General features: G+C 39.9%; 1 protein-coding gene across 1 annotated transcript in view; it reads left to right on the top strand.

Annotated features, from left to right (window-relative positions):
* Positions 1-1,108: 1,108 nt before the first annotated feature.
* Positions 1,109-18,389, top strand: part of BBOX1 (butyrobetaine (gamma), 2-oxoglutarate dioxygenase (gamma-butyrobetaine hydroxylase) 1) — a 25,570-nt gene continuing 8,289 nt past the window's right edge. Inside the window, exons 1-3 of the mRNA XM_010192692.1 lie at positions 1,109-1,330; positions 3,067-3,181; positions 17,005-17,203. Coding sequence (XP_010190994.1) covers positions 1,109-1,330; positions 3,067-3,181; positions 17,005-17,203 — 536 coding nt within the window. The remainder of the gene's footprint in view (positions 1,331-3,066; positions 3,182-17,004; positions 17,204-18,389) is intronic.

The raw sequence follows: 18,389 nt of genomic DNA, 5'->3' as shown, positions 1-18,389 counted from the left end.
CAGTCAAATGAAATAAAAGCAAAAGGAAACCCAAGGGACCTGTACAACCTAGTTCTAACTTGTGGCAAAGATAAAAATTAAAAATACCTTCTGAAAACTCTAGTAGGTCTTAGTGAGTCAAAATACTGAAACCAGTGAAATTTTTCCTGTGCAAAGAGAAGTCGGGATGCTTCGGTCCTGGCAGGGCACCAATATTTTCCCATGTGAGCTTAAGAATACAAACAACAGAAAAAGATACTAAATAACTATGCAATGTCTGAAATGGTTAAACACTCTATTAAAAATATATGTAAAGATTTATTGTTTCAGTGAGAGGTCAAGTATTTTTCTGACTAAGCATAACATTAGACCAGAAGTTCTTTTCTAATTTAAGATTTGGATGCATCATCTTCTTGCAGTACAGTATGCAGCCAGCCTTAAATAAAAGGGTGTATCTAGAAAGCAGCTGTGAAAGGAGAAAGGAGCTCTTGCAGAACTCTGTTGGTGTAGCTGAAGTCATGTTTACAAGAGATGGATTCCGTGTTCTTTTTTCCATAGTAGCCACAGCAGGAACTAAAGTATGTGTACTTTAAAGCTTTAGTAGTGGCTCCTGCTTTTGATTTGTGGAATTCAACTCAGGTGTCTTTTTAAAAGAGACTATTTGTGTGGTACATAGTGAACTGACTGCAGAAACAAAAGACAGCCAAGATTATTAATCAAGTTGAAGTCATGCTAAACTAAGGGGGTTTTGAATAGGTAGGTCTGAATGCACCCTCTGCATCTCAAAAAATGTAACCAACAGATAATGAGTCTTCCTAAAGGTTTAGGCAGGAGGAAGGGAAGGGAGAATCATCTTACAATGGTCTTTCTGCTATACGGACTCCTTCAGTAACAAGCTGCTTTTCATGGTGTTTTAGGAATTCCACAAAGGTGTTCTCCCTCAGACGATTTCATTGCAGAAGCCAAAATGTGGAGGACGGTGGCTAACGTCCTGTCCAGGGCCAAAGTCCCTGCAGGCAGGGTATGCTGCCTGCCGCTGGCGCAGAAGGGCAGGAGCCTGCTCGCCAGGACCCCTCAGCATTGCTGGCAGGAGGCTGTGCTGAGCATCCACACTGCCCAGCTGTTCAGCATGAGCCTGGGGATACAGAAGGTGGAAGCCCTGGATGCAGGTCATTTCGTCCGGGTGGAGTGGGAGGACGGGAGCGAGAGCCGCTACCCCTGTGTCTGGCTGAGGGACAACTGCCAGTGTCCCCACTGCTTCCTGCGCTCGGCTGGGGCGCGCAAGTTGGTCTTCGAGGACCTGGACGTGAACATCGTGGTGAAGGAAGTCATTCTGGCAGACAGAAAAAAGGTATTTGAAATAAACCGTCATTCTCCCTCTCATGAAACTTGTATAACAATTCTCATTAATCTCTAAATTAGAGGCAATCCCAGGTTATACTGTAATTGCAGTTCATTTTATCCACAAACCCTACTGTGTATTAACAAAGCTTTCAGGAATAATCCCAATTTGGGGAACTCGGATCTTCCCACCTTTATATGAAACCTCACTTTATAGATGTTATATATTAAGCACAGAAACCCAGGTTCTGGTGTTTAGAATATAATTGAGCTTTTCTAAATTCTGCTGTATGCTGCTGCATCACCAGATGCTCAAAAGAAAATACAGGCATTCCCCACACCTTTAATTACACTTTCACATATGTCTTGTTTCTCCCTTTTATTCTGTAATTAAATGTCTTGAAAATTAGAAAAACAAACAGCAAAATGATGATGACCATAATCCATAACCAAATTATTAGTTAATTAGCTATTTTCCAATGTGCAAAAGACTTCATTTTAGAGCAAGCACTCAAACCAAAGTTGGACCCAATATTCAGAGTTGGCCTAGTGTCTGCATTCTGCATCTGCATCTGCATCTGCATCTGTATCTGTATCTGTATCTGTATCTGTATCTACCTATTGTACATTAACATTTGTTCATTAGAAGAGGAGGTTATTGGGCAAGAGAGGACAGGAACTGCCCTCCCTATGAATTTTAATCTTTCCTGCCATATAAATACCTAGTGTATCATTTAGCTTTTATGGGTTTTATTAAAAGCAGTACACAGCCCCTTTGATATGCAAACTCCCTTCCCTTCCTTTTACAGTACAAGATCTTTTATACATGTTAAAGATGCAGCAGTCAACCCTGTAGCAGCTGGGGCAGCCTCGCTGCAGGGCGTCTGCAGAGGCTGACCCATACAGGAGCATGGCTCGGCCGAGGGTAAGGGTCTGGATTGAGGAATTCTGGGGTCCCAGGTTGTTTGTTTGTTTTTCACCAACAATAATGCCGTGTAAATTCATGCTTAGAATAGGCCAGTGTGTTACAGTAGTAGAGGGATTGTCTGCTTCCATTTATAGTCAGGAACTGAAGGAAGTACAGCACTAATCCCAGACTGGTACTGGTGTGTTACCTTGATGTGAATGAGCAGAATTATGTGAAATGAGAATTGATACCTTCTCAAAGCCTTGAGAATTCAGCTGGGGGTGTGTGCTGCACTGAGCTCTTTTGGTTTGTGACAAGCAAAGCCATATGCTTTCCTTCCTTTTTTTTTCCTCAGAAATAAAAAAAAAATTTCTAAAAATTTATTTGAGAGGGGGAAGACATTTCAAAACTGGGAGAAGGATTTCTCTCCTAGCATTTTTTTATTGTCCTTCTTTTTTAACAAGCTGTCAGTGTTTTGAAAGATATTTTCGCTCTTCTGAGTTGTGGTGTGGCGCCCTCCCCAGTGATACGTGCCAGCTTCTGTGATTCTCCTCTTTCTGCTAAGCACAGTTTCCACAGTGAAAGCAGCCCACACAAAACAGCAAATTAGGTCATGGATTCATGTGAAAATGGCCGTTTATAAAAGGTAACAGAATTTGGATGATGTTCAGGTTGGTTTTTCATTACTTTTTTGCCAATATGCTACAGGGAAGGCTTAGCTGTGATATTGATCTAAATATTACAATCTGTGTACTTTCTAAGTAATTTTTTGGTTGTTCTGGGTGATTGTTTTTTTCAGATTTTTTGTTCTAAAATTGTCTTTCATTTTATATTGGAAGATCTCTATTACATGGCCTGATGAACACGCAAGCGAATATGAAGCTGAGTGGTTGAAAAAACGATGCTTCTCTGAAGAAGCCAGAGCAGAAATGCGAGAATATTTATTTTTACCAGGTAGGAATTAAAACCACATCTGTCATGCGGGTTTCAAATGCAAGGGGTCTGATACTGACAGTCCCAGCTAGAGGTCCCTGCATGAGAACCAGGTCTACCCAGCTGGAGCAGTGGCCACTGATGGCTCTTGATACTCAGTGCCAGGCTGTGCATGCGCAACAGGAACCCATGAGTATGCTTTCCCTCTTCTAACCTCTGGACCTGAGAGGTATTCAGCTGGTTGGGCTGTGTTTGCTTTCCTAAAAGCCTTTTCATTCCGGAAAGGGTTAGTAGGTCTCAAAATCTCAAAAATGAGCCTTGTGGACCAGCAGTGGTCTATGTGACAATGCAAGTGTGTGTGCACTGTTTAAATTATTTAAATCTGTGTTTTAAGACAGATTATTTAAAATTGCAAGGGAGTTATAACTGAGTTTTAAAAAATTCCCTTTCTGTGTCCTTCTGTTAAAATGTAACTGTATGATAGCAATGGCCAGTGCTGAAGTTCAGGTTGTGTTTGCGTGGCGTCTCATACTTACTGCAGTAATTGCCTGTCTTTTGGTCATGAAGCGTTTCATGCAGCTGTCAGCATAATGTTTGTCTGGTACAAAGCACTCGCCCTTATGAGTGAATAATTATAAACCCACTAGGTTTGTCGTGGTGCACATCATCATTACTTTATCAGCCTCTCAGATTGTGAGCATGAAACGTGTGAAAGATTTCTGCAGTTCCTCTTGACAGTGTTCTTGTGAGATCTGCTTTTGTAGAAAGCTGTGGGTCTGTGTTCAGAGTTAAGACCGTATCCATTAAAACAGGATATTACTTTAGGAAAAGGAAACTAGAGGCAGGCTGATGGTGTGAAACTGAGATCCAGGTGTCAGTTCCCTCAAAGCTCAGCAAAAGGTAAAGCCATGATTGCTCTGTGCTACTTTTTGGGGGGGGGTGTTCTTTACTGTAACTAAGAAAAGAAAGTTTGGTTGGTTGGTTGTTCTTTTCCCATGAAAGATGAGAAATGAGACAACATATGGCCCTAGGTATCCCCTGCATTTGAGCTTTGGCACTTTAGGGACTACTGAAGGGGCGAGTTATCTTTCCCAGTGTCCGAAGGCCAAATATTCCTTAGCTCCTAGCACCTGTTCTCCTAAACAACAGTCAGTTCTTAAGATTCACCCTTTAATATCTGGCTTGAAACTTAAGTGGTGAGTAAAATTTCCATTCATTTCAGTGGATCATGTAACAGACTCCTCATAGTTCAGAATGGAACTTCTTTTCCCCAGTGATAAAAAAGTTCATGTCTGCTTTAGCTTTAGAAAGAATAAACTACGCTGTTTCTTGTTTTGGAGGGTTGGGGATGTTCCCAGAATGAACACGATGAAGCTGCAAACCTCATTCAGGGAAACTAGACTTGATTTCTCAGGTAATAAAAATTTTTATTTGGGAAAATGAGAATGCTGTGGAAGCTAGCAAGATGTGTTGTAGCCTTTGGGGGAATGTAATGAATGTAAATTGAATGTTCCTCTGATTAATGCCCAGACAAATTAGTCTAGATCTCTGTTTATGTTTATTAGCAAAGGTATCAATAACTGAGATTTCAGTATTTCAGATGTAATGCTATGTTTTCCCCTGTAATGAAGCCTAACTGCGATTTGCCTTTGTACACACATGTTTACACAGTGCTTACTTGCAGCATCCAAATACAGTGTTTGTTTTGGAGGCCAGTTCTCCCCTCTGCTACTGCTTATGTGAAGCAATCTACGTAAAATAACCAGCAAAGATATATTTTATTTGTTGGGCAGTGCTTTTGCAAGTTCAGTTTTCTGTGATAGATCTGAAGAAATATGTTTATAAACGTTACACTAAATAAGGGACTGCGTTAACTTTGACTTTGTTCAGTAGTGTCCTTCTGCTTTTTCTCATATTCCCAGAGAAGGTCTGGCTCCTGATGTCCTTAAGTAGCTAATCATATCCCAGCAGTATAGTGTTACAGGTGGTGAAATGGAATACCAGCCCTGCATGCTGGTTCAACAGACCTAAGGGAAAGCTCACCGGATTGCTGTAGTTAGAGGTTAACCTTTACTGCTGACATTATCATGGCTGTGGCTGCTTGCTTTTTTTTTTGCAAGTAGTTATTTGCTTCTCATGTTGCGTTTATGATGGTTTTTCATTGTAATTTCTCATTCAAAAAATTAGATGTCAGGCATGTGTCAAACCCAAAAAGATGAGTAGGTCAGATTTTCACTGCATGAACAAAGTGACTATAAATAGCCCTATGGCAATATGTCAAGTTTCTCCTTTTAAAAACAGTCCCAGATCCTATCCATGTGGTATGCAAAGTCCACTGTGTGTGCCAAGGCTCGTTCAGCCCAGCTTACAAGATACTTCCAAAAAAAGCAGCAGAAGAGCCATCTTCTACTTCTCCAGTTCTGATGAGTCGTTACTCCTTTTTTTTCCCCTCCTGTTTACTTGTGTTCTCCCCAGCAAACCTCACAGGAGTGTTTTACCACCTCATGCATTGTCGCTGAAGCTTAGGTTTTATGTGTGGTAGAGGAAGCTTGTGGGAGACACTGAGTACACCAGGTGCTTTCCAGTATCAGACCTCTTACTGCATTGCACTGCATATGCTGAGACTCATTTTCCAAGATACTTGCATCCCAACAACAGGATGTGCGGGGAAAAAAATGAATAATATCACAATGATATTTTCCTATTAGGTGAAGGAGAAGATTCAGCAGAGGTGGTACCTGATGCTACTTAATATTTTTAATGTTAGTTTAGGTTAAGATTTTAACCTAGGGTTAAAGGTTTCAGGTGATGATTGTCCTTTAAAATATGATACGATATTAGACATATATCCAGCTCCACTGAAGTTTGAATCAGGATGTTAACAGCATCAGTGATGCTTTCAGTTTCTCTATTACATCCTGATAGATGATAATTTTATTAAAAAGAAGGTGTTTTTTTTTAAAACTAAAAGAGTTTGTTCAATTGAGTTTATCCTGTAGTAATAATTAATAAGAGCTGCCTCCATGAGTTAGGCTGCCATACACATAATTCACAATACAGCAAAAATACATTTGGCCTGCAACAAACATTAAAATACACATTGTAGACAATACAATTTTAGATTAAGTAAGTTAATTTCTGATGTCTAGACTTTCTTTCCCATGTGACTCCAGCATAGAAGGTTTTGATCAGCACTGTCCCAATGCATAGTAAACGCTAAATAATTCCAAGTGTTTGCTGATACATGCACACCATCTGCAGGAACTGGGCAAAGGCCATCTTCTCATTTTGTGCAAAGTCTAATGTAGGTGGCTTTTTGTAACTAACGTGGTATGATCAAGAAATGGAATTATTTTTTTCTCTTTCTCCCACCCCCCAAATTATTGTTCTGAAATTTAAAGAGGTGGCGACTCATTAATTAGCTCAAAAGCAGTTATTTCTTCCCATTTTGAAAAGTGCATCGATCTGAGGTTTTATTAGTCATAATGTAAATGGTCAATAAACACATAAATTAATTCTACAAGACCTTTGTTTTTATCACTTATGAATTGTTCGGCTACATTTGTAAGAATAAAGGTTTTTAATTTGACAACTGCAGTTGTGCTGTGCAAGTGAGACCTAAGGCTGCCCAGGCACTCATGGCTCGGTCCTATCTTTCTTACCCCTTCAGCTTCAGAGCTTATGTTCTTAGATTTCTACTACTGGACAATGGAAACTATATTAAGTGTGGTTACATAGTGGGAAAAAATGTGCTATGCTGACATGATGAAATAATGAAGAACGTGAGTGGGATCAGTTACCACTGGGAACTACTGGGAAAGAGCACAGTCCCTCTTCAGTGCAGCTTCTTGATAGATTTTCAAGCTGAAGGGGTTTTGTGGATAAAAGTGGGTATAAAGTTACTGTTGTTCAGTATATGGGAGAATAACATGTCCTGTGAGGCACACAATTTTCTAAAACTTTCATATAGACTTTTTAAAAAATACTGTTAAGTAAAAGAACTTAAATACCTTCACATTGTGGGATCTGTTTTGGTTCTATGATGTATGCTTTCCTGTCTCTTTTCCAAAGAATTATGGACCTGCTAATTTGTCAAATTGTAAATATTGGACAAGATATAACATTTTTGTCCGGGCTGAGAAGAATGAAATCTTTATAAATACTGCTTATTTTAGTGTAGAACTATTGCTACTACTACTGCTGTACTTGCCTGGGACTGGTCAAGAGAGGAAGTCCTTCACTGGATTTCATGCAAATACAAGTTGTTTAAAAGTAGTTCATGTGTATGTCAGACATAAACGTTAGAAATTAGACCCCAGATCTACTGCAACTACTAGAAGGATTAAAATGGGCACCAGTATATTTGAATTAAGCTCTAAGACCGCTCTGAGAAAAATATATTTGTGATGTATAAAGCATAAAGATGAAAAAGACTGTGGAAGTTCTGTGCTAAGATGATGATCAACTCTCTGCAACTTGCTGTATGCACCTGGTGTAAATATTCATCTGATGCTCAACTGCAGCCAGCCAGTGTGATGTTCAGCCAATTTTCTCTTTGCTAATAGTAAAAACATTTATTATGCATACAACCTTAATGATACTGAAATGCTGCAAGTTTCTCCCCATTTTGTATGGCTTTATTGCCATGAATCACTTTATTTTAGTTATGGCTTTAAAATGGTTTTCCTGCTTCTATTTTGGAGGGTTTGTGCAATGCAGTAAAGACAGTGGTTTGGCTTGTACTCCAAGTATGCAAGTTTGTTCTTTGATTGTTTTGCATAATTTTCTTTGGCATATTTAGTATCTAATGACGTGGTCATATTTATATTCTTAGCATAAAGCATTTGGCCCTGTTGCACATTGAATTTTCATGAATGTGCTAAGGAAACGTGTCATCTTTAAAAAGTAGTCAAATGGCTTACCATCAAGGCAGAATGTTCTATCAAGACAGGCTTTTCAAGGGTCTGTGCTTTATGCAATACTGTTGCTTATTTTCATCAATGATTATGATGGAAAGCAATAGCCACATTACATTTGCAGGTGACACCAACTAGGAGGTTGACTGGAAGCGTGCTGAAGGACCAGAGTTACAACCCTAAATTACCTTGACAAATAGAAGTGGTAGAAACAATAAAAAATGCTCAATGGGTTGAGTGACTAGTTCATCTAGCCTAATACTCAGTCTCCAGCAGTAATGTAGTAAAAGCCTGTGAGCCGAGCCAGTCTCTGCAGTCCATGTCCTTTCTGTTTCTTCAGCATCCATGGTCATTGTGCCAGAGTTTCCTGTACGATACTGCAGCTCAGCAGCCGTTTGAGTACAAGCTGGGAAGATAACCATCTGGGTCAGGTGGGGTTGGTACTGGTCCCAGGCTGAGCTGGTTGGTGGGCAGACTGGTTTGGGATGAAGGCAAACATTGCTTTCAACTGAGTCCGAAAGGACCTGCAGAAGAGATGAAGTAGTCCTTCTGCTCCATTTGAAGGACTAAGGCTTCCATAGTGTGTATCATTTCTGAGCACCACACATCAAGAAAGACTGCAAAGTGCTCACTGGAAAGCACTGTGCGTGATTAGTGGTCTAGAAGCATCTAAGAAATCAAGTGCTGGGGGCAGAGGAGGAGAGAGAGAAGGAACCATTTGTTTTCCTTATTTATGGTAGGTATATTACTATGCAAATGCATGTGTGCATACATGAACAGATTTTTTTTTTTTAATGCTGTTCAGAGTAGGTAAAAATTGGAGTTCAGACAACCTCTAAAAATTTTCAAATTAAAAGGAAGATTTTAAGACACAAAGTGAGGACATGTTTTGAATAGTAATAACATTACAAGCCATACTGAATTCTTTTTTCCTCCCAGATACCAACTGCTGCTGCGTTCCATACGTTTCCCAAGATTAGTAATACTTGGAGGTGTGCACAATGCGTTTTCAGCTTTTGGAGTAGTTACCAGTGTCATTACAGAGTACTTTGGCAAATGTCAGGGGGGAAAGGTTACTTCTGCAGTAGCTCAAATACTAAGCTCTTGGCTACATTGAATTGCCTCTGAAGGGCTGGGAACTTGGAGCCTTTCTTCTCTGAAACATGAGGTAGGATTTATAAGCATTCATGTACCAGCCTGCTTCTTTAAAAAGAAAAACAAACCCAAACCACAAAGGATGCTGGCTGCACTTGTCACTGGAAGTGTATACATGTGAGAGAAGTGGAACTTCAAGGACAGAGTTTATAGCCTCACCAGGCAGGATTTAACTGTATTTAGCACTTTGTATCTTTGTTTGGGGTTTGGCTTTTTTTTTTTTTTTTTAGTACAAAACCTAAGAAGCTGCTTTACTTGAACTGTTATTTGGTTTTAGTAGCTGCCTGGAGAGTATCAGTATACAGTTTAGTTTCCTTGAAATTTTGCAATTTCCACATCATAGTGGTACTATGAAGTTTAAACATCTCTTGAGTCAGTAGGCAGTGTTGACTCCCAAATACACTGCAGGGTTTGGGAAGGGATTAATTCCCAGCACCTTAGTGAGATTCACATCATTGATAGTTTTTACACAAAGAAAAGATTGCCTGTCCTTGCAGGTTGCTTACAGAAGCATTTTGAATTTATCTTTTGTCTCCCTTGGCTCTATAGAGTTAAGAGATGTGAAGCCAAATGGCAGCCTCCACTGCAGGAGGCCTGGCTGGGAGGAAGACCAAATGAGTTGGTGTTCTTCAGATGTTCTCCACAGGTTAGCTATAAAGGCTGGCAGATTTGTTATACCAAAATCAAGGAGAGTCACAGACAGCTATGCTGAGTGTGTGCTGTTTTGCAGTGCTATGGCAAAGCCAGTGTTTGCAACAAAATCCAAAACCACTCCAAAAACCCACCACCATAGCCCATGTCCATTAGCTGCAGAAGGGGCATCCTGTATTAGGTGGAACTTCTAGCAAGCACAGTGGGAATCGGGAATCTGAATGAGAGGCCTCTACAGTCCATGTACTTGGGGAAGCCTGGGGCTCCTGAAGCTGCAGTTAAATTCCATATACATATATTTACTTCCTAAAGTGGGGAAAAATCTGTTGGTATATTCCTTGAAGCACTAATATTACTCTGCTTTTTTGCTTGGAAGATCAGGAAAATATTTATTAGCAAGACAGCAATAAAGGCTAGGAAGTAAAGGTGGAACTTAAATATTCCATTAGTTTTCATATGGTTATTTACTTGCACTAACACTGAAGCTTAAATTTGTCTTTCAAAGGTTATTCTTGGCAGCACACCTAGAGCTATTTTAATTTCATAACTTTTAATAGAGAAAAAGGAAATTGTTCATATTTTATTTTCCCCCATCTTTCAAGTGTGTGAAAGGATGTATATTGAGTTAAATACACTGGAGCAGTGAGCAGCAAGCCATGGAGTGGTCTCAAAAAGGAATTTAATGAGGTGAGAGTATATCCTTCCTCAAAGATTGCACTCTTTTCATTTTATGAACATGTTGTGAAATTCAACAGCTTGTCAATCATACTACAGCTTCTTTGAAACACAGGGTAGAGTATAAAAGATGGTCTATGTGGATAGTTTATATTTGAGTATGTGCACTGTGTTTCTTGGACATTCTCTAACTAGCCTTAGCCAAAGGGGAGAGGAATACTAGTGGTTCAGAATTTGCAGACTTTGCAACTCTTGAAAAATGTTGTAATTATGTAGTGTCTGGGTTCACTTTTTTATGAGCACTTTGCATTTTGTACTTGCTACCTGTATCTAGAGAGAGAGGGGGAAAAAAACCCCAAACCTGGCCCTTTACATCTCTTTGCAGTGCAGCATGTCCTTCACTCACCAGCTGAAATCCCCTAGAGCTCCCATTCTGAAAGCTGCTTGAAATATATAAAATTATGTATCATTGTATAATGTTTAATAGTTTTTATTGGTCCTGTCTGTTGAAGGGATTTTGGCATAAAGAGAGATGTAGGTGTTTTATAAATTATGCCATCTGCATTTTTCAAATGTTTGTGGTCTCGTTTCTAGTATGTAATCTTTCTGATTGGTGATCGGACAAGTTAACTGAATATTAGCTAAAATACCAAGTAACCTAGATGTGATTTAAACAAAATAGCTATTCTATGGAATGGATAAAATCTTTTCATGCTTTATGGTGCTCTCCATCTTAAAAATAAGCAGCTTCAGATTAAATATATCAAAGGAATTATTTATTTACTCTGAGAATAGGAGCTCTGATTCAACATTTGAGAGAATGCTTGACTTAAAACTAATGTTTAGAGTTTTGCAAAAGACTAGAATCAATGCAAAATTTGTGCAAAATGAAATGTAAGAAGTAGCATCTTTGTCCTGTTTACCCATTACTGTGTAATGTCTTTGGTTTGACCATGTGTGGGTGTGTTTATTTGTGCATGCAAACTGGTAAACTGGCAAATTTATGTGATATTACAAGTGAAAATTAATGAGTAGAGAGCAAGGAGTCAGAGATTGCTGTATGCAGGGAGTGTAAATCTGAAATAGGCCTTTCATACAGGAGAGAAAGGAATTACCACACATCTATTTCTGTGCATTACAGTAGCTTTGAAGGGCAGGTGTATATGTCCAAATGGTCTTTTGTATCTGCCACCAGCACTGCTTTCCAGATCAAGTAAGCAAATCACACATTTTCTCATTCTGCAAGTTAACATCTACCATTATTAATACCTCCCCAAAAAAATCTGAAATATGTAAGACCCAAAGTTGCTACCAAAGAGCCCGGGGAGTTGCAATCACCAGGGTTATTTTGCTTCTGAAATCAGCTGAGCCATGGCAGTTGACAGAAGAATCATGAGATTGGGGTCAAATGCTGCCACTTTGTGGTACCACAGGCAGCCTGGGTGAAATCAGTGGAGGGGACAGAGTGCTGTCATGGTCAGGGGATGTAAAGGCTCGCCTGCGCTCTGTTCAATGATAAAATGAATTTTTTTCCTGTGAATTAGTATTCAATACACTGTGTGAACATAATGGGTAGTAGCAGGTTGTGTGAGAGGTGGTGTGAGCAAAGCAGAGGACCATCAGATGTCCAATGCTGTGGGTACAGCTGTACAGAGCCTGAGGGCTGGGCACCTGGAGGCTCTCTGGGCCTGGGCCACCCCTCCCCTCAGCACCTTCTGCTCTAGTCACCCCTCAGGGAATAAATTACGGTGCTCCCCCAGGCCAAAATAAAGAATCATGGTATTTAGTTGCTATGTGTTTTTGCCTGCACTAAAGAAGAGCTACAGCACTGCCTTTTATTGAATAGATTTAATTTGATTTTGCAAATATCTCTGAAAATCTTAAAATACACCTGACTAGAGTAGTTTTAAGCAGATGTTTAATAAAGTGTTTCTTCCTGCAGCATCCTGATTTGTCCTAGCTTCTTCACATGGACAAATTACTCTTATCAGTATGGGTTTCTTTCCTAGATGTCATGTATACTGCTGGTATGATGTGAACATAATTTGAGTTTGAGCAAAATTATGCATGAAATAATGGAAAGTATGACTAGTGAGCTGATACTTAGTTGTCCATCAGTGTGGGGAAGTCAGTGAAACATCCCATCACTTGAGGAAGAGCAATATAATTACTATTACTATTACTCTTTTCAAACTTTGGAATATACTGAAATCAACAGGTCAGAGAAGTCCCAGGGGACTGGTTGTTTGAAATCAGGGTTACACAATTTTTGAAGCACACAGTTGGTGTTATATTTGGCCTTGTTGCCTGTGAGTCTGCTAATTTTACATGGAAGTTACTTTCCTCATCTGTGTTTTGCAATGGTCCTGCTATATCCTTTACCCAAGGTCTGGAGCATATTCAGTGTGAAAGGAATATATGTACAGTTTGTCTGCCAAACTGAAAAAATGCCTGTGGAGCTTCTGCAAGGTGATATTTTCCAAAGCTGTAAACATTGGCCAAACTTTACGGGTTTGTCAGGAATGGCAAAAGTACATTCCTAACACGTGACTAAGTTATTTGCCAAACATTACACTTGAAAGAATGAAAGCACTAAAACTTCTCTGCTAAGCCAATTGGTTATGACTTATTTTTGATTGATCTAGGCTTTTGATCCATTTTCATTGTTGTTGAAGCTCTCCCAAAATTATTTTCGGCAGATACTGCTATGGAAAAACCTCAGCCCAAATGGTTAACATTTACCCAAGTTAGAAGCAAGTGAAGCACTCCTAGAGAGAAATCCAAGGCAGCTTCAGTGGCAGAGAGGTCTTCCAGCTGTGCTCTCTGATGAAAAATGTTTCATGGACATGGGCAAGGCAAACTGAAATCACTGGCCTCGGGTTATTGAGCACCCTTCTTCACAGAGCTCTGCCAGAAGTTTTAATGCTATAGCATTTTCCTCCGTATGTCTCATGCACATTTTTGAGCTGTGTGGGTAAGAAAGATGCAGGATCTTGCTATGGAGGAATGGAGGAAAAAGCCGTGGTTGTCCACTGAGGACATTGTGAATCTCTCCAGTCGCAGTCTCAGAGAGAACCATTCGGCACTCAGCCATGCAGAGAGCCATAACCTTCATTCTTATCTGTATACACCTTGCTTTGATGATTAAAAATAAAATGGCCTTGGTTTCTTTTGGTAAGAGTTACAAATTGGTTTCTGCAGGGAAAAAGTTTCTCATAATTCACAGCTCTCATGAAAATAATTTTAAACCTGTCTCTTTTATTCTTCGTACTACTACATAGATAATTTATTATTGTTCTTGGCACTGGTATGCTTTCCACCAAAATGTATGATTTTTTTATAGGATTATGCTGATCATTTTCAACAACATAGTTGTGGGAGCTGAGGGTGAAAGTCTTAAGTCAAACAGAGTATGTCACAAATCCTACACCTTATAGCTGAAATGCCAGCAGTTTCAAATATTTGCATGAAAGCTCTTTATGGAGAAGAAACCTTATTTACTTGAATTAAAAAGAATGGAAATATTAAGTCACTAAAAAATAGTATAAATAATAACAGTATTCCTAGGGAGAAGGCATCAGAAAACAAACTCCAGCAGGCAGCGTGGGCAGCACTGGATTGCTCTTGTGAAAAACATCTAAAAATTGTACGCATCATTACTGAGTGTGTTGGAAAAGATTGCACCTGATAAATGCACCTGGGCACAAGCAAGACTGAACTGCAACCCCATCATACACAGTTATGAAAAGTTTAAAGAACTAAGACAATTAATAGACCTCAGACACTCTGTGGTTCCCAGAGAGGGAGCCTGACCTCAAGTAACCCCACAGTTAATTAGTTGATCTCAGATAAGCCAGGATGATTCCTATAGAGAGAGACTGTTTGACCTCACTTAACCCTGTGGGCTAATGAGTGACCTCAGATGACCCCAGCATGATCCCCAGAAGGGAAGGTTGACCTCAAATAATGCCCACCACTGGCTACTTTGGATGAGTTTGCCCTCAGGTAATGCTGTGGGCCAATGAGTGACATCAGAAAACCCCAAGATGCTCCCAAAGCATAAGATTGACCTCTAGTAACCCCGTGGACTAATTGGTTGACCTCAAGTGACCCCAAGATGGTCCCCAGGGGAATTTGGACCTCTAGTAACCCCATGGGGTTTATTGTTCGACCTCAAATGACCCCATTGTGGTTCCCAGAGCTTGAACCTGACCTTGTTTACCTGTACTGACATACTCTTCTGAGTAGCATGTCAGAGAACCCAATTACCAATTTGGTCTGTCAAGTCTTGAATAGCCTGGCTGACATGTCTCCACAGTGGCTTGTGTGTCGTTCCCACATGCACCCTAGGGTGCCTGGTTTCCTGTCTCTCCTGTTCATGTAGAGTTCACTGGGACCAACTCTTCTGAGAGGCCATCCCCATGCCTAGCCCCATGGGTACAGTTCATTGCGCCAGTGCCTCTCGGCTTATGTGTGCAGGAGCTCTCCTGCCTACTCCACAGCACCTAACGCATTCAGTTTTATTTGAGGGATATGAGGATATGCTGCGAAAATGGGGAAAATAAATCCGGTCTTGTGAGGCCGGCACCGAATATGTGACAGGTGCAAGTCGGGAAACAAATAGTAGTCATTTATTTACAGCAACGTTTACAGGTTCTTTTGGATTGCCGGTGATAAATTGAAAAGCTACAGGTACACTAAAGATTGTATAACTAATACCAAAACCAAGAATCCACTCAGGGAAACCTAGAAATACACCTGAGGAGGGAAATATAAAATACACTAAGGGAATATGAACCTGAGGAAAAATATAAAATACACTCAGGAAATATGTGCCTGAGGAAAATATATAAAATACACTCAGGGAATATGAACCTGAGGAAAAAAAATATATATATATATCACTCAGCATTAGCTGAGGTAAATAATCTTACCCACAAGGTGACCCAAGTGGTGGGGGTGGAGAGGGAGCAAAATCGTCAGTCCGTCCAGTCATTGGTATGGTTCCGAGTTCATCCTGTCCCCCAGGTAAGGGCTCCCATGTAAGTTACCTTGGCCAGCATTCCGACCAAGGGGGAAGGTTCTCATCACTCCATGGCTGGAGAAGTAACTCCCCATTTCTAGTATGAATCTTAGGGTTTTTATTCCATGATGTACGTGACAGCAGGCAGGAGTGTGCCTGAGTGGATTAGACCACCTGGGATGTTTGTCTTTAGCAGTGTTTCCCCTTATCTTTAGTTATTCTTGGGTGATGGTCCCTTCTGTATGCTCTATTGTTTGCATATCTTTGTATTGTCATGGTCCCTTGGAGCCAGACAGAAATCCTCCAGCTTACCTTTGTTTTAGGCAATTCAATAGTGGTTTGATTGGGACTCAGGGCATACTATTTGTTGGGGAATTTCAAGGCTCAGCTCAGGTTTCGGTTCTTTGAATGATGCAACACTGCCCTGTTTAGTTTCCTGCTTACCAGACAACTCAGGGCTGAGCTATCTACACAGCTGCCCACGGGTCGTCTCTGCAGAGACAGGGCCTCAAGGCAATCTAAGACTGAGTTGCTCCTGCAACCCCCCACGAGTCGCCTGGTGCACTGGACATTACTGAAACCTGTTTTAAACTATGAGCCATACTTATCCTTACAGGATGCTGCTGCATTTGAAGCAGAAAGATAAAAGAGCTCCAGCTGTCTTTTCTGGCTGGTACGACTGAATCTCTGTGTACATCTGTCCATATATACTTACATTTTTTACATATAGCAGTTACAGTTTTGGTGATATGTTTAAAAGAGCACAGTTTGAAACTTCGAAACAGTGCTCTACTGGTTTGACATTCTTTAACAGTACACATCGCCTAAGGACTAATGTAACTGGATGTGATTTCATGAAGACAAATCTACAAAAGATAATAGATTTGTCGCATGCAATTGATGTAGTTACTCTGCTTCTAAGCTGTTATGTTGATATGTGTCTTCTGTCTTCTCCTGTTCCTTCGTCAGGAATATCGTCTTTTCATTATTATATATACATGCAACAATACCTCTGAGGAAGATCTTAAGGTGCTCCATGCTATTTTACTCTACACAAAAAACTTTCAAAGCAGTCTTATTTCAAATGTTCACTGACATAGTTCACTAGTACAGACATAAAAAGGAATATACACATTTCTGATGTACTGTTAACAAACAAAAAAATAATCACTTTCATACCATCTTTTATTAAACTCCTGATTTAAAAGTTTTTAACTGCAGTGTTTTGTTGAATTTCATCATAAAGATTGCTTATTGTTCATCAAGCAGTGGATGGATGAGGGACCCAGTTTCCAGTGGTTGACTGTAGGATTGAAGGTGTATTTACAAACACATAGAAATCCTATTAATTTCATACTTCGACAATGTCCTGAGGTTTGCTATTAAAACAGCTAAGCACTTGTTTCTCTGTTCTTCGTCTTCAGAATGCCAGTACTGGGGCTCAGATCTGCAACTTCCCAAAATACCTTTTGAAGAAATCATGTACAGTGATGAAAGTGCATACAAGTGGCTGTGCACCCTAAAGAAAGTAGGAATCGTGCTACTAACGGGAGCTGCTACTAGACAGGGAGAGTTGGTTAAACTTGGCCACAGGATTGGGTTCCTGCGTCTCACTTTTTATGGGTGAGTTTGGTTTTTAATATCCTTGCTTTGCCAGCTATGTAGTCACCTCTAATGTATTTCACGTCATCTTGCTGGACCTATTTTGTGGATTAATGTATTAAACAAAGTGAATTTTTTTCTTCTTTGCATGTCAGAAAATGTGGCATCAATTAATATTCTGTACGAGAGGATTGCTTTGCTGTCACAGACAGAGTATGAAAAGAAGAGCAGCAATAACATTAACTGCTGAGAGAAGGAAAAATGCCTGAAAACAGATGATATCTAATAAAAGATAACCAGAAAATAGCTATACTTATCTATACCGTGGAACAAAATAAAAAATCTCTAATCCAGTCCCCTTTTGAACAGAGGGATGGTTATAAGTACTGAAACTTTTTCTTGGTTTGATTCCAAGTTACAGAAATAGGTAAGACTTAAATGACATTGTTGTGTCCCACATCACTGAGAAGACAGGCAGAGTACCCATTTCCCTGCTTTCAACAGATTCTGCTCTGGAAAGCCACAATCTGGCCCAGGCAAGTATTTTTTAAGACTGCTTTTTTTGCAAAAGCAAGAGCTTAGCCTGCAGGAGTGCAAGCAGGAACTTGTAAGTCATCCTTTAATGCCAAGAGGAGGTAAACTGAACCTCTACCTCCTTGAACACCTACAAGGTGAGTAAACAAATGATGATGGTAGCTCACATCTTGCTGAGTTGTGTCAGTGACCTCCATTTAGCTTAATAAAGGAGCAGTGTTATTAGCTGATATATTGCCCTGTCCCTCACCCCCAGCTTTTGGTATAATTTTTTTACAAGTCATAGTAAAAAAACCTATTACTTGGAGTGTGCTTATTCTTAAGGAAAAAAAAAAAGACAAAAAGGTAGTAACATTTAAACATAGTTGGGATTTCTTGGTGTCTGAATAGTCACCAAAATTGTAATATTCAGGACTTTCCATTTGAAAAGCTCTCTTCTCTCCATAATAGAACAAAGGATAAATAAAATTATGTCAGGAGTTCTCCTTCATTTGGATCTAGTTCAGAGAATAAGCAAACAAACAATGTGAACAATGACCAGTGTCTCCGCCTTTGTCTAAAAACATCTAAAATAAATGGAAATGGGGGCGGGGGGGAATCCAACCGTGGCCAGAAATTCCCTCAAGACTGCAAATCAGGACAGATTTTTCTGCCTAAAAATGTTATTAAAGAG

Source organism: Mesitornis unicolor, unplaced genomic scaffold (assembly GCF_000695765.1).
Source record: "Mesitornis unicolor isolate BGI_N332 unplaced genomic scaffold, ASM69576v1 scaffold53809, whole genome shotgun sequence".
Classification (NCBI taxonomy): Eukaryota; Metazoa; Chordata; class Aves; order Mesitornithiformes; family Mesitornithidae; genus Mesitornis; species Mesitornis unicolor.
Note: the sequence above shows the minus strand (reverse complement) of the source record. Positions and strands in the feature narration are given on the sequence as shown.